The sequence below is a fragment of the Myiozetetes cayanensis genome, unplaced genomic scaffold (genome assembly GCF_022539395.1).
Source record: "Myiozetetes cayanensis isolate MyiCay16 unplaced genomic scaffold, myiCay2020 scf250, whole genome shotgun sequence".
NCBI lineage: Eukaryota > Metazoa > Chordata > Aves > Passeriformes > Tyrannidae > Myiozetetes > Myiozetetes cayanensis.
In genome coordinates this window covers 15018-31103 of record NW_026087467.1, presented here as the reverse complement: position 1 = coordinate 31103, position 16086 = coordinate 15018, and the positions used below count along the sequence as shown (strand labels likewise).

General features: G+C 64.8%; 1 protein-coding gene and 1 long non-coding RNA gene across 50 annotated transcripts in view; both read left to right on the top strand.

Moving 5' to 3' along the window:
* LOC126642838 (glutamate receptor ionotropic, NMDA 2D-like) overlaps positions 1 to 10579 on the top strand; it is a 29830-nt gene extending 19251 nt beyond the window's left edge. The window contains exons 9-13 of the mRNA XM_050320799.1: positions 1751 to 1980; positions 3556 to 3716; positions 7396 to 7583; positions 8793 to 9022; positions 10214 to 10579. Coding sequence (XP_050176756.1) covers positions 1751 to 1980; positions 3556 to 3716; positions 7396 to 7583; positions 8793 to 9022; positions 10214 to 10579 — 1175 coding nt within the window. The remainder of the gene's footprint in view (positions 1 to 1750; positions 1981 to 3555; positions 3717 to 7395; positions 7584 to 8792; positions 9023 to 10213) is intronic.
* Positions 10580 to 11694: 1115 nt separating this feature from the next.
* LOC126642839 (uncharacterized) lies at positions 11695 to 14747 on the top strand. 49 transcript variants are annotated; one of them, XR_007629585.1, is made up of 6 exons: positions 11695 to 12243; positions 12384 to 12504; positions 12572 to 12683; positions 12756 to 13415; positions 13574 to 13613; positions 14022 to 14747. It is a non-coding gene; the product is annotated as an uncharacterized LOC126642839 (long non-coding RNA). The 49 variants fall into 49 exon arrangements; XR_007629606.1 differs by having other exon boundaries at positions 12384 to 12414; positions 12494 to 12527; positions 12595 to 13415; positions 14022 to 14745; XR_007629607.1 differs by having other exon boundaries at positions 12372 to 12414; positions 12494 to 12527; positions 12595 to 13415; positions 14022 to 14745.
* The last annotated feature ends 1339 nt before the right edge of the window (positions 14748 to 16086 follow it).

The window sequence follows — 16086 nt, the reverse complement described above, 5'->3', positions numbered from 1 at the left end:
GTGGCCAGCGTGAGTGGGGACACCTGAGGGGACACCTGGGATGGGAGGGGACACAACTGGAGCCTGGCCAGTGGCCAGCGTGAGTGGGGAAACCTGGGCACACCTGGGGGGACACCTGGGGACACCTGGGAACACCTGGGGACATCTGGGATGGGGGGGGCACAACTGGAGCCTGGCCAGCGGCCAGCGTGAGTGGGGACACCTGGGGACACCTGGGGACACCTGGGGGGACACCTGGGGGGACACCTGGGGACATACCTGGGATGGGGGGGACACAAATGGAGCATGACCAGTGGTCAGCGTGAGTGGGGACACCTGGGGACACCTGGGGGGACACCTGGGGACATCTGGGGTGGGAGGGCACACCTGGGATGGGAGGGGACACAACTGGAGCCTGGCCAGCAGCCAGCATGAGTGGGGACACCTGGGGACACCTGGGGTGGGAGGGGACACCTGGGCACACCTGGGGGCACACCTGGGGACACACCTGGGATGCGAGGGGACACCTGGGGACACCTGAGGGGACACCTGGGGACACATCTGGAGTGGGAGGGGCTACAACCGGAGCCTGGCCAGCGGCCAGCGTGAGTGGGGACACCTGGGGGGACACCTGGGGACATCTGGGGACACCTGGGCACACCTGGGGTGGGAGGGGACACCTGGGATGGGGGGGACACAAATGGAGCATGGTCAGTGGTCAGTGTGAGTGGGGACACTGGGGACACCTGGAGACACCTGGGGACAGCTGTGACCCCAGTGTCCTGTGTCCCTGGGTGACTGCGTGTGACCCTGTCCCCATTTCTCCTGTCCCCGGATGAACCCCTGAGACGCCCTGTGACCCCCCCCCAATGTCCCCTGACCCTGGGTGACCCTGTCCCCATGTCCCCTGTCCCCCTGTGACCCTGTCCCTGTGTCCCCTGTCCCCCTGTGACCCCCTGTGACCCCCCTGTGTCCCCCCCAGGCGCGGGGGGCTCCACCTTCACCATCGGCAAGCCCCTCTGGCTGCTGTGGGCGCTGCTGGGACCCCATCCCTGGGTGTCCCTGTGTGACCCCCCCAATGTCCCCGTGTCCCCTGTCCCCCTGTGACCCTGTGTGACCCTGTCCTGGTGTCCCCTGTCCCCGTGTGACCCCCCCGATGTCCCCTGTCCCTGGGTGACCCTGGATGACCCCGTGTGACCCCCCTGGTGTCCCCCCCAGGCACGGGGGGCTCCACCTTCACCATCGGCAAGTCGATCTGGCTGCTGTGGGCGCTGCTGGGACCCCCCTGTTCCTGACCCTGAGTGTCCCTGTGTGACCCCCCCGATGTCCCCTGTCCCTGGGTGACCCTGGATGACCCCGTGTGACCCCCTGGTGTCCCCCCCAGGCGCGGGGGGCCCCACCTTCACCATCGGCAAGCCCCTCTGGCTGCTGTGGGCGCTGCTGGGACCCCATCCCTGGGTGTCCTTGTGTGCCCCCAATGTCCCCGTGTCCCCTGTCCCCCTGTGACCCCCTGTGTCCCCCCCAGGCGCGGGGGGCTCCACCTTCACCATCGGCAAGTCGATCTGGCTGCTGTGGGCGCTGCTGGGACCCCATCCCTGGGTGTCCCTGCCTGTCCCTGTGTGACCCCCCCAATGTCCCCTGTCCCTGTGTGACCCTGTGTGACCCCCCCGGTGTCCCCTGTCCCCCTGTGACCCCATCTCTGTGTCCCCTGTGCCCCTGTGACCCTGGATGACCCCGTGTGACCCTCTGTGACCCCTGGTGTCCCCCCCAGGCGCGGGGGGCTCCACCTTCACCATCGGCAAGTCGATCTGGCTGCTGTGGGCGCTGGTGTTCAACAACTCGGTGCCGGTGGAGAACCCCAAGGGCACCACGAGCAAGATCATGGTGCTGGTCTGGGCCTTCTTCGCCGTCATCTTCCTCGCCAGCTACACCGCCAACCTGGCGGCCTTCATGATCCAGGAGGAGTACGTGGACACCGTGTCCGGCCTCAGCGACCGCAAGGTGACACCCCCGGGGGGTGGGGGGACATCCAGGGACGGGGGACATGGGGTGACACCCTGGGGGTGGGGGACATCCAGGGACAGGTGGGGGACATCCAGGGACAGGCCGGGACAGCGTCACCCGGTGGGGACATCCAGGACATGGGGACACGGTGACACCCTGGGGTGGGGGACATCAGGGACATGGGGGACATGGTGAGGGGGGATTGGGGACATGGGGTGACACCCTCGGGGGTGGGGACATGGGATGACACCCCGGGGGTGGGGACATCAAGGGACATGGGTGACACCTTGGGGGTGGGGACATCAGGGACATCCAGGGACATGGGGTGACACCCCGGGGGTGGGGACATCAGGGACATCCAGGGGACATGGGGGGACACTCCGGGGGTGAGGGGACATGGGGTGACACCCCGGGGTAGGGGGCATCCAGGGACATGGGGGACATGGGGTGACACCCTGGGGGTGGGGACATCAGGGGACATGGGGGACATGGGGTGACACCCCCGGGGGTGGGGACATCAAGGGACATGAGGGACATGGGGGACACTCCCGGGGGTGGGGGACATCCAGGGACAGGGGGGACATGGGTGACACCCCGGGGGTGGGGGACATCCAGGGACATGGGGTGACACCCCGGGGGTGGGGACATCCAGGGACAGGGGGGACATGGGGTGACACCCGGGGTGGGGACAGGGGTGACACCCCGGGAGTGGAGGACATCCAGGGACAGGGGGGACACCCTGGGGTGGAGGGACATGGGGGACACCGGGGGTGGGGACATCCAGGGACATGGGGGACACGGTGAGGGGATTGGGGACATGGGGTGACACTCCCGGGGGTGGGGACATCAGGGGACAGTGGGGGACACTCCGGGGGTGGGGACATCAAGGGACATGGGGGACATGAGGTGACACCCCGGGGGTGAGGGACATCAGGGGACATGAGGGGGACATGGTGAGGGGGCATTGGGGACATGGGGTGACACCCCCGGGGGGTGGGGGGACCTCAAGGGACAGGGTAGGACACAGAGGAGAAGCAGGTGTCCCAATGGGTTTTTGGGGTCCCAATGGGCTTTTTGGGGTCCCAATGGGATTTTTGGTGTCCCAGTGGGGTTTCCAGGGTTCCAATGGGATCTTTGGTGTCCCAGTGGGGTTTTGGGGGTCTCAATGGGATTTTTGGGGTCCTGTGGGTTCCACTGGGGTTTTGAGGTTCCAATGGAATTTTTTGGGGTCTCAATGGGATTTTGGGGCGCAGTTCCAGCACCCCCAGGAGCAGCACCCCCTGCTCATGCCCAGGGGGTGTCAGTGGGTACCTGTGGGTTCCAGTGGGGGTTTTTGGTGTCCCAATGGTGCTTTTGGGGTCCCAATGGGATCTTTGGTGTCCCAGTGGGGTTTTTGGGGTCCCAATGGGATTTTTGATGTCCCAATGGAATTTTGGGGGCAGTTCCAGCGGCCCCAGGAGCAGCACCCCCTGCTCATGCCTGGGGGGTGTCAGTGGGTACCTGTGGGTTCCAGTGGGGGTTTTGAGGTTCCAGTGGAATTTTTGGGGTCCCAATGGAATTTTTGGGGCGCAGTTCCAGCGCCCCCAGGAGCAGTACCCGCCGCTGAAGTTCGGGACGGTGCCCAACGGCAGCACCGAGAAGAACATCCGCAGCAACTACCCCGCCATGCACAGCTACATGGTCAGATACAACCAGAGGGGCGTGGAGGACGCGCTGCACCACCTAAAAACAGGGTATGGGGGCGTGGTCACAGGGTGTGGTCACAGGGTGTGGTCACAGGGTCAGATACAACCAGAGGGGTGTGGAGGACGCCCTGCACCACCTCAAAACAGGGTATGGGGGCGTGGGTGTGGTCATGGGTGTGGTCATGGGTGTGGTCAATGGGTGTTGTCACTGGGTGTGGTCACTGGGTGTGGTCACAGGGTCATGGGTGTGGTCACGGGTGTGGTCACAGGGTCATGGGTGTGGTCACAGGGTGTGGTCACAGGGTCAGATACAACCAGAGGGGTGTGGAGGACGCCCTGCACCACCTAAAAACGGAGTGAGGGCATGGGTGTGGTCACAGGGTGTGGTCATGGGTGTGGTCACTGGGTGGGGTCACAGGATGTGGTCATGGGTGTGGTCATGGGTGTGGTCATGGGTGTGGTCATGGGTGTGGTCACAGGGTGTGGTCACTGGGTGTGGCACTGGGTGTGGTCATGGGTGTGGTCACAGGGTCAGATACAACCAGAGGGGTGTGGAGGACGCCCTGCACCACCTAAAAACAGGGTATGGTGGTGAGGGCATGGGGTGTGGTCATGGGTGTGGTCACTGGGTGTGGTCACAGGGTCAGATACAACCAGAGGGGCGTGGAGGATGCCCTGCACCACCTAAAAACGGGGTATGGGGGCGTGGGTGTGGTCATGGGTGTGGTCACTGGGTGGGGTCACAGGATGTGGTCATGGGTGTGGTCATGGGTGTGGTCACAGGGTGTGGTCACTGGGTGTGGTCACAGGGTGTGGTCACTGGGTGTGGTCACAGGGTATGGTCACTGGGTGTGGCCATGGGTGTGGTCATGGGTGTGGTCACTGGGTGTGGTTACAGGGTGTGGCCATGGGTGTGGTCACAGGGTATGGTCACAAGGTGTGGTCACAGGGGTGTGGTCATGGGTGTGGTCACAGGGTGTGGTCACTGGGTCAGGTACAACCAGAGGGGCGTGGAGGACGCCCTGCACCACCTCAAAACGGGGTATGGACATGGGTGTGGTCAGGGTGTGGTCATGGGTGTGGTCACAGGGTGTGGTCATGGGTGTGGTCTCAGGGGTGTGGTCACAGGGTCATGGGTGTGGTCAGAGGGTGTGGTCACAGGGTCAGATACAACCAGAGGGGCGTGGAGGACGCGCTGCACCACCTAAAAACGGGGTATGGACATGGGTGTGGCCATGGGTGTGGTCACAGGGTCATGGGTGTGGTCAATAGGTGTGGTCATGGGTGTGGTCACAGGGTGTGGTCACAGGGTATGGTCACTGGGTGTGGTCATGGGTGTGGTCATGGGTGTGGTCACAGGGTGTGGTCACTGGGTCAGATACAACCAGAGGGGCGTGGAGGACGCCCTGCACCACCTCAAAACGGGGTATGGGGGCGTGGTCAACGGGTCTGGTCATGGGTGTGGTCACAGGGTCAGATACAACCAGAGGGGCGTGGAGGACGCCCTGCACCACCTAAAAACAGGGTGAGGGCATGGGTGTGGTCATGGGTGTGGTCACTGGGTGTGGTCACTGGGTGTGGTCACAGGGTCAGATACAACCAGAGGGGCGTGGAGGATGCCCTGCACCACCTAAAAACGGGGTATGGGGGCGTGGGTGTGGTCATGGGTGTGGTCACTGGGTGGGGTCACAGGATGTGGTCATGGGTGTGGTCATGGGTGTGGTCACAGGGTGTGGCCATGGGTGTGGTCATGGGTGTGGTCACAGGGTGTGGCCATGGGTGTGGTCATGGGTGTGGTCACTGGGTGTGGTCACAGGGTGTGGTCATGGGTGTGGTCACAGGGTATGGTCACAAGGTGTGGTCACAGGGGTGTGGTCATGGGTGTGGTCACTGGGTGTGGTCACAGGGCGTGGTCAATGGGTGTGGTCATGGGTGTGGTCACAGGGTCAGGTACAACCAGAGGGGTGTGGAGGACGCCCTGCACCACCTCAAAACGGGGTATGGGGGCGTGGTCAATGGGTGTGGTCATGGGTGTGGCCACTGGGTGTGGTCACAGGGTGTGGTCACTGGGAGTGGTCACTGGGTGTGGTCACAGGGTGTGGTCACAGGGTCAGATACAACCAGAGGGGCGTGGAGGACGCCCTGCACCACCTCAAAACGGGGTATGGACACGGGTGTGGCCATGGGTGTGGTCAGAGGGTCAGATACAACCAGAGGGGCGTGGAGGACGCGCTGCACCACCTAAAACCGGGGTATGGGGGCGTGGTCAGTGGGTGTGGTCACAGGGTCATGGGTGTGGTCAATAGGTGTGGTCATGGGTGTGATCATGGGTGTGGTCACAGGGTGTGATCATGGGTGTGGTCACAGGGTGTGGTCACTGGGTGTGGCCATGGGTGTGGTCACAGGGTGTGGTCACAGGGTGTGGTCGTGGCTGTGGTCAGTGGGTGTGGTCAGTAGGTGTGGTCACAGGGTTGTGGGTGTGGTCAATGGGTGTGGTCACAGGGTGTGGTCATGGGTGTGGTCATGGCAGTGGGTGTCGGGTGGGGCTGGGCGTGGCCGTGGGCGGTGCCCATCAGCGGTGGGCGTGTCCAAGAGGGGGTGGGCATGTCCCAGGAGTTGTGGGCGTATCCGAGGGGGCAGTGGGCGTGTCTGAGGGGGCAGTGGGCGTGTCTGAGGTGGGTGGGCGTGTCTGAGGTACCGGTGGGCGTGTCTGAGGTGGATGGGCGTGTCTGAGGGGGTAGTGGGCGCTTCTCTCCGGTGGTGGGCGTGTCTGATGGTGGTGGGCGTGTCTGAGGGGGTAGTGGGCGCTTCTCTCCGGTGGTGGGCGTGTCTGATGGTGGTGGGTGTGTCTGAGGTGGGTGGGCGTGTCTGAGGGGCCGGTGGGTGTGTCTGATGGCAGTGGGCGTGTCCAAGGGTACAGTAGGCAGTTCCCTCCAGTGATGGGCGTGTCTGGTGGTGGTGGGCGAGTCTGAGGTGGATGGGTGTGTCTGAGGTGGGTGGGCGTGTCTGAGGTGGGTGGGCGTGTCCGATGGCGGTGGGCGTTTCCCTCCGGCAGTGGGCGTGTCCGATGGCGGTGGGCGGTTCTTGCCATCAGTGGGCGGTTCCCTCCGGTGGTGGGCGTGTCTGGTGGTGGTGGGTGTGTCTGAGGTGGGTGGGTGTGTCCAAGGCAGTGGGCGTGTCCGAGGGGGCAGTGGGCAGTTCTCGCCATCGGCGGGCGTGTCTGAGGGCAGTGGGCGTGTCCAAGGGAGCAGTGGGTGTGTCTGAGGTGGGTGGGCGTGTCTGATGGTGGTGGGCGTGTCTGAGGTGGGTGGGCGTGTCCGAGGGGGCAGTGGGCGTGTCTGAGGGGGCAGTGGGCGTGTCCAAAGGTACAGTAGTCGGTTCCCTCCGGTGGTGGGCGTGTCTGATGGTGGTGGGCGTGTCCAAGGGCGTGGTGGGCGGTTCCCTCCGGCTGTGGGCGTGTCCGATGGCGTGGGCGTGTCCGAGGGTGTGGTGGGCAGTTCCCACTGGCAGTGGGCGTGTCTGATGGTGGTGGGCGTGTCCGAGGGGTGGTGGGCGGTTCCCTCCGGCGGTGGGCGTGTCCGAGGCGCGGTGGGCGGTTCCCTCCAGCGGTGGGCGTGTCCGAGGGCGTGGCGGGCGGTTCCCTCCGGCGGTGGGCGTGTCCGAGGGTGTGGTGGGCGGTTCCCTCCGGCGGTGGGCGTGTCCGATGGCGCGGTGGGCGGTCCCTCAGGAAGCTGGACGCGTTCATCTACGACGCGGCGGTGCTGAACTACATGGCGCGCAAGGAGGAGGGCTGCAAGCTCGTCACCATCGGCTCGGGCAAGGTCTTCGCCTCCACCGGCTACGGCATCGCCCTGCAGAGGGGCTCCCGCTGGAAACGCCCCGTGGACCTCGCCCTGCTGCAGCTCCTGGGGGATGGTGGGTCTGGGGGGGCTCTGGGGGGAGTCCTGGAGGGGTTTGTGGGGGATTTGGGGGGGATTTGGGGGGTTTGGGGGTCCCCACGGCATCGCCCCTGCAGAGGGGCTCCCGCTGAAACGCCTCGTGGACCTCGCCCTGCTGCAGCTCCTGGGGATGGTGGGTCTGGGGGGGCTCTGGGGGAGTCCTGGAGGGATTTGGGGGGATTTGGGGTGATTTGGGGGTTTTGGGGTCCCCACGGCATCGCCCTGCAGAGGGCTCCCGCTGGAAACACCCCGTGGACCTCGCCCTGCTGCAGCTCCTGGGGATGGTGGGTCTGGGGGGAGTCTGGGGGTCTGGGGGGGGATTTGGGGGTTTTGGGGTCCCCACAGCATTACCCTGCAGAGGGGCTCCCGCTGGAACGCCCGTGGACCTCGCCCCTGCTGCAGCTCCTGGGGGATGGTGGGTCTGGGGGGGGTCCTGGAGGGGGTTTGAGGGGTCCTGGACAAGGTTTGAAGGGTCCTGGAGGGAGTTTTGGGGGTTTTTGGGGTCCCCACGGCATTGCCCTGCAGAGGGGCTCCCGCTGGAAACGCCCCGTGGACCTCGCCCTGCTCCAGCCCCTGGGGGATGGTGGGTCTGGGGAGGGGTCCTGGAGGAGTTGGGTGGGGCGTCCTGGGCTCTCCAATCCACCGAGATTACCTTCAAACCCCCCAAGACGACCTCCAAACCCCCCGAGGTGACTTTTAACCCCCCAAGATGCCCTCAAAAACCCCCAAGATGACCCTTTAACCCCCCAAGATGACCCTTTAACCCCCCAAGACAACCTCCAAACCCCCAAAGATGACCTCAAAACCCCCAAGATGACCCTTTAACCCCCGAGATGACCCTCAACCCCTAAATGACCCTCCAACACCTCAAGATGACCCTTTAACCCCCCAAGATGACCCTTTAACCCCCCAAGATGACCCCTTAACACCCAAGATGACCCTCAACCCCCCCAAGGAGACTTTTAACCCTCCAAGATGACCTTCAAAATCCCCAAGATGACCTCCAAACCCCCCCAACACGACCCGCCAGACCCCCAAAATGACCCTTTAACCCCCCGAGATGCCCTTGAAACCCCCCAAGATGACCCTTTAAGCCACCAGAATGACCCTCTAACCCCCTGAGGTGACCTCTAAACCCCCAAGACGACCCTTTAAACCCCCTTTCTCCCCAACCCCCCCACCCCAGACGAGATCGAGATGCTGGAGCGGCTGTGGCTGTCGGGGATCTGCCACCAGGAGAAGCTGGAGGTGATGAGCAGCAAGCTGGACATCGACAACATGGCCGGGGTGTTCTACATGCTGCTCGTGGCCATGGGGCTCAGCCTGCTCGTCTTCGCCTGGGAGCACCTCGTGCACTGGAAACTGCGGCACCTGGGCACGCCCGGCCGGCTGCGCTGCCTGCTGGCCCTCAGCAGGGTAGGGGGCACTGGGGGGACATTGGGGATGTTGGGGACATTGGGGACATTGGGGACATTGGGGACATTGGGGGCATTGGGGACATGGGCACGCCCGGCCGGCTGCGCTGCCTGCTGGCCCTCAGCAGGGTAGGGGACATTGGGGGGACACTGGGGGGACACTGGGGATGTTGGGGACATTGGGGACATTGGGGACATTGGGGACATGGGCACGCCCGGCCGGCTGCGCTGCCTGCTGGCCCTCAGCAGGGTAGGGGACACCTTGGGGGGACACTGGGGGTGTTGGGAGTGTTGGGGAGGATTGGGGCGATTGGAGACATTGGGGATTGGAGACATGAGGGACATTGGGGGATTGGGGGACTGGGGACACTGGGGACATTGGGGACATGGGCACGCCCGGCCGGCTGCGCTGCCTGCTGGCCCTCAGCAGGGTAGGGGACACTGGGGGACATTGGGGACATTGGGGACATTGGGGGTGTTGGGGACACTGGGGACATTGGGGACACTGGGGGTGATAAAGGGGATTGGGGACATTGGGGACATAGGGGATTGGGGACATTGGGGACAGCAGGGGACACTGGGGACGTTGGGGACACTGGGGGTGATAAAGGGGATTGGGGACATTGGGGACATTGGGGATGTTGGGGGTGTTGGGCACATTGGGGATGTTAAAGGGATTGGGGACCCTCGGGACATTGGGGACATTGGGGTGATAAAGGGGATTGGGGACATTGGGGGATTAGGGACATTGGGGACATTGGGGACAGTGGGGACATTGGGGAACACTTGGGGGACATTGGGGACACTGGAGGTGTTGGGGACATTGGGGAGTGGGGACATTGGGGGATTGGGGACACTGGGGTGACATTGTGGACACATTGGGACATTTAGGGCCTTGGGGGACTGGGGAATCGAGGGACACATTGGGGGATTGGGGACATTGGAGGTGTTTGGGGACATTAAAGGGACACGGCGGGGGATGTGGGGACAAGGACAGGGACAAGGGGTGGGGACCAAGGATGGACAGAGCAGGGTGGGGAGGGACAGGGGGACAGGGGTGGGGACAGGGTGGGGACACAGGGACAGGGTGGGGACAGGGTGGGGACACGGGGTGCTCCCCGTCCCCCGCCTTCTCCCCTCAGTGCCACCGTGTCCCTTTGTGTCCCCTTTGTCCCCCTCCTCCCATCTCCAGGGCATGTACAGCTGCTGCAGCGCCGAGGACCCCCACGCCCCCCCACGCCCTGCGCGCCCCCTGCTCCGCTCCCCTCCCACCACGCCCCCGCCCTCCCCACGCCCACCCCCGCGACCGCCGCCCCGCCCCCTGCCGAGCGCTGGAGACCCCGCGACCCCCAGCCCCGCCGGGCCCCCGAGTCCTTCCATCGCTTCTACGGTCCCATCGAACCGCAGGAGGCTCAGCCGGGGACCCCTGCCCGCTCTCCTCCCCACCCCCCGCGCACCCCCGGCCCGGTACCCGCCCCCGACCCCTTCACCCCGCCCTGGCCCCGCCGACCCCGGGGGCTCTACGAGGCTTTGGGGGCTCCGGGACGGGGGCTGGTGATGATGGAGCCCGACCCCCTTCGCCTACGCGCGCTTGGCCTACGAGGACGAGCGGAGCCCCCGCGCCCCCCCGCGAGAGACCCCGCGCCGCGCCCACCGCGGGGAGGGGACCCGAAACGCAGCCCCTGCTGCGCCCGCCCCCCGCACCGCCCCCACCTGTGCCGGGGGCACCCCATTTCGCCGCCGCGACCCCCCGCTCCCACGGGACCCCCGCCCTGTACCCCGACATCTCCGACTCGGATTCCGAAGGGTTCGAGGCCGCCCCCGCCCGCCACGCCCCACCACCCCCCGCGGGACCCCCGCCGCCCCCTTCTCTGCCCCAAAACCCCCCCGCCCCCGCCCCCCGCCGGGCCCCCCGTGCTGGGTGCAGGCCCCCTGCCGCACCCCCTTATTTCTGCTCCCTGCCCGGCCGCGATCGAGGGGGCTCCCCCACCCCCGCACCCCCCGCCGGGGCGCTGCTGGTCGGCAGAGAGGCTGGGGGGTCCCTGAGGCAGGGGGTCCTCACGGGGTCCCGCCTGGGGGCAGCCTGGAGTTTTGGGGTCTCCCCCGCACTACGCGGCCCCCTGCTGCCGCCCCGCTGCCGGAGCTGCTCGGCCGAGCGGCTGCGGGACTGGGACGTGCTGGGGAGGGGGTCACGCGTGGGGACCCCCACCCGGGATACTGGGGGTCGGAGGGGTGGGGTCCCTGGGAGGATTTTGAGGCTGCCTGCCCCCCTGCCGCCACGGCCCCCTGCGGCCGCCGCCCCCGCCTCCCGCAGCCTGGAGGACCTGAGCGCGTGGGGGCGCGGGTGGGGGCGGGGGCAGGGGGCGTTCTGGGGCTCTGGGGACACCCCACGCCCACCCGGCCCCCTCGCCGCCGTCACCGCCCAACCCCTCACCACCACCCTCCCACCACCACCACCACCATCACCACCACCACGGCTGCGGGGGCCGCGGGGGCGGGGCGGAGCCTTTGGGGCCCGCAGAGGCTCCGCCCACTTCTCCAGCCTCGAGTCCGAGGTATGACCTGGGGAGGGGGGTGGGGACACAGGGGACACCCTGGGACACCCCGAGGGACACCCACGAGGGACCCCAGGGACCCCGAGGACCCCCAGAGCCCCCGGGATGGGCTGGGGGAGGGGGGCTGGGAGGGGTTGGTGGCCCCCCCCGGTGACAAAGGGGACAACGGAGGGGACCCCCCTGGGGACAGTGAGGTGACACCAGCGAGGACCACGAGGACGGGGGGCACCTGAGGTGACAACGGGGACAACGAGGAGAGGAGGGTGGCACCTGAGGTGGCACTGAGGTGACAACGAGGACAAGGAGAGGTCCCTGTGAGGTGACATCATGGAGGATAAGGAGAGGTGGCACCTGAGGTGGCACTGAGGTGACAGCAAGGACAAGGACAGGTCCTGTGAGGTGACACCATGGAGGACAAGGAGAGGTGGCACCTGAGGTGACAACGAGGACAAGGACAGGTCCCCATGAGGTGACACCAGCGAGGACAAGGAGAGGTGGCACCTGAGGTGACAACGAGGACAAGGACAGGTCCCCATGAGGTGACACCAGCGAGGACAAAAAGAGGTGGCACCTGAGGTGGCACCTGAGGTGACAACGGTGACAACAAGGACAAGGACAGGTCCCCATGAGGTGACACCATGGAGGACAAGGAGAGGTGGCACCTGAGGTGACAACGAGGACAAGGAGAGGTCCCCATGAGGTGACACCATGGAGGATGAGGAGAGGTGGCACCTGAGGGGACAGCAAGGACAAGGACAGGTCCCCATGAGGTGACACCATGGAGGATGAGGAGAGGTGGCACCTGAGGTGACAACGGGGACAACGAGGACAAGGACAGGTCCCTGTGAGGCAACACCAGCGAGGACAAGGAGAGGTGGCACCTGAGGTGACAACGGGGACAGCAAGGACAAGGAGAGGTCCCCATGAGGTGACACCAGTGAGGACAAAGAGGTGGCACCTGAGGTGGCAACGAGGACAAGGACAGGTCCTGTGAGGTGACACCATGGAGGATGAGGAGAGGTGGCACCTGAGGTGACAACGGGGACAACGAGGACAAGGTGGCACCTGTGGGGACAAGGACAAGGACACAGGAGGTGTCACCAGGAGGTGACAACGGGGACAAGGACAAGGTGGCACCTGTGGGGACAAGGACAAGGACACAGGAGGTGTCACCAGGAGGTGACAGCAGGGAGAAGGACGTCACCTGGGTGACACTGAGGACAAGGACACGTCCCCATGAGGTGGCACCCACAAGGACGAGGACAGGCCCTGGTGGCACCTGCGGTGACAACGAGGGCCAGGAGGTGTCCCCAAGGCACCTACAGTGACACCAGCCAGGACAAGGACAGGTGGCACCTGCAGTGACAACGGGGACAATGAGGAGAGGTCCCCATGAGGTGACACCTCTGGTGACAACGGGGACAATGAGGAGAGGTCCCCATGAGGTGACACCAGCAGGGACAAGGACAGGTGGCACCTCTGGTGACAACAGGGACAATGAGGAGAGGTCCCCATGAGGTGACACCAGCAGGGACAAGTGGCATCACCCCCGGGCCGAGGGTGGCACTGAGGCCACCAGCACAGCCCTGGGGACAACCTGGGGTGTCCCTGAGCCCGAGGGTGACACTGAGACCCCATAGGTGACACCGTGACCCTTGGGTGACACCGTGGCCCTGTAGATGACACTGTGACCCTGTAGGTGACACTGTGACACTCTAGGTGACACTGTGACCCCATGGGTGACACCATGTCCCCGTGGGTGACACTGTGACCCTGTAGGTGACACTGTGACCCTGTGGGTGACATCACATCACTGTGGGTGATACTGAGACCCCGTGGGTGACACTGTGACCCCATGGGTGACACTGTGACCCCGTGGTGACACTAGGACCCTGTAGGTGACACTGAGACCCCACAGGTGACACTGTGACACTCCAGGTGACACTGAGACCCTGTGGGTGACACTGTGACCCTTGGGTGACACCATGACCCCACAGGTGACACTGTGACCCTGCGGGTGACACTGTGACCCCACAGGTGACACTGTGACCCTGTAGGTGACACTGTGACACTCTAGGTGACACTGTGACCCCATGGGTGACACCATGTCCCCGTGGGTGACACTGTGACCCTGTAGGTGACATTGAGACCCCACAGGTGACACTGTGACCCTGTGGGTGACACTGTGACCTATAGGTGACAACAGGTCCCTTCAGGTGACACTGTGACCCCGTGGGTGACACTGTGACACTGTGGGTGACATCACATCACTGTGGGTGACACTGTGACCCCGTGGGTGACACTGTGACCCCATGGGTGACACTGTGACTCTGTAGGTGACACTGTGACACTCCAGGTGACACCATGACCCTGTAGGTGACACTGAGACCCCACAGGTGACACTGTGACCCTGTGGGTAACATAACATCACTGTGGGTGACACAGGTGACACTGTGATCCCAGGGGTAACCCTGTGACCCCGTAGGTGACACTGTGACTCTGTGGGTGACACTGGGACCCTGTAGGTGACATCACATCACTGTGGGTGACACTGTGACCCTGTAGGTGACACCGTGTCCCTTTAGATGACACTGTGACCCTGGGGGTGACATCACATCACTGTGGGTGACACAGTGACCCTGTGGGTGACAACAGGTCCCTTCAGGTGACACTGTGACCCTGTGGGTGACATCACATCACTGTGGGTGACACTGTGACCCCGTGGGTGACACTGGGAGCCCACAGGTGACACTGTGACCCTGTGGGTGACACTGTGACCCCACAGGTGACATCACATCACTGTGGGTGACCCTGTGACCCTGTGGGTGACACCGTGACCCTGTAGGTGACACTGAGAGCCCACAGGTGACACTGTGACCCTGTAGGTGACATCACCTCACTGTGGGTGACACTGGGACCCCACAGGTGACCCTGTGACCCTGTAGGTGACACTGTGACCCCACGGGTGACCCCACCGCCACGGAGGACACACCCAGTCCCCAAGGGTGACACTGTGACACCCCTCCCCCCCCCCCGAGGACACCACCGTGTCCCCTCCCCCCTTGGTGGCACCGCGGCCACGCCGGGGGTGGGGGAGGTGTGTGGGGAGTGGTGACACCGTGCCGGGTGTTGGGGACACTCCCGTCCCCTCCCAGGGGATGGGCTGGCACCATCTGCTGTCCCCTGTGTGCCCCTCCCCACCCCCGGAACCCCGAGGAGGGGGGAACGCCCTCCCCCCACCTCCGCGCTGCTGACGAAGTTTTTAACGAATCAATTAATTACTGTGAGTGACGGTGACACCGCGGCCACCGCGGCGTGGGGACACTGTCACACCGTGACACCGCGACTGTGATCCCGGGGACACCCCACCCCCACCCCACCGTGGGCACCGTGTCCCCCAACCCCCAAACCCGGTCCCTGTCACCCCCATCCCCCTGTGTCCCTGTCACAACCCCATCCCCGTGTCCCCCACCCCAAACTTGTCACCCCAAAGTCCCTGTCACCCCCGTATCCCCCAAACCCGGTCCCTGTCACCCCCACCCCCGTGTCCCTGTCACGACCCCATCCCCGTGTCCCCCACCCCAAACTTGTCACCCCAAAGTCCCTGTCACCCCCTGTGTCCCTGTCACAACCCTATCCCTGTGTTCCCCCTCCCAAATGTGTCCCCCACCTCAAACTTGTCACCCCAAAGTCCCTGTCACCCCCGTGTCCCCCAACTCTGGTCCCTGTCACCCACCCCCGTGTCCCTGTCACGACCCCATCCCCGTGTCCCCCCACCCCAAACTTGTCACCCCAAAGTCTCTGTCACCCTCCGTGTCCCCCAACCCTGGTCCCTGTCACCCCCACCCCCCGTGTCCCTGTCACAACCCCTATCCCGTGTCCCCCCTCCCAAATGTGTCCCCCCACCCCAAACTTGTCACCCCAAAGTCCCTGTCACCCCCCTGTGTCCCCCAACTCTGGTCCCTGTCACCCCCCCGTGTCCCCTTAGCCCCTTGTCCCTGTCACAACCCCATCCCCGTGTCCCCCACCCCAAACTTGTCACCCCAAAGTCTCTGTCACCGCCTCTGTGTCCCCTTAGCCCCTTGTCCCTGTCACAACCCCATCCCTGTGTCCCCCACCCCAAACTTGTCACCCCACCCCGTGTACCCTAACCCCAGTCCCTGTCACCCCCCTACCCATGTCCCGTGTCCCTGTCACGACCCCATCCCCGTGTCCCCCCCTTCAAACTTGTCACCCCAAAGTCCCTGTGACCCCCCATGTCCCCTTAGCCCATGTCCCTGTGCCCCATCCCCAATGTCCCCCTCCCAAATGTCCCCACCCCAAACTTGTCCTCCTGTGCCCCCCATGTCCCTGTGTACCCCCACAAGTGACCCCCCCCATGTCCCTGTCGCCCCCCAATGTCCCCCCATGTCCCTGTGCACCCCCCAATGACTCCCCATGTCCCTGTGCATCCCCCAACCTGTCCCTGTGTCCCCCACCAAGTGACCCCCCATGTCCCTGAGTCCCCCCA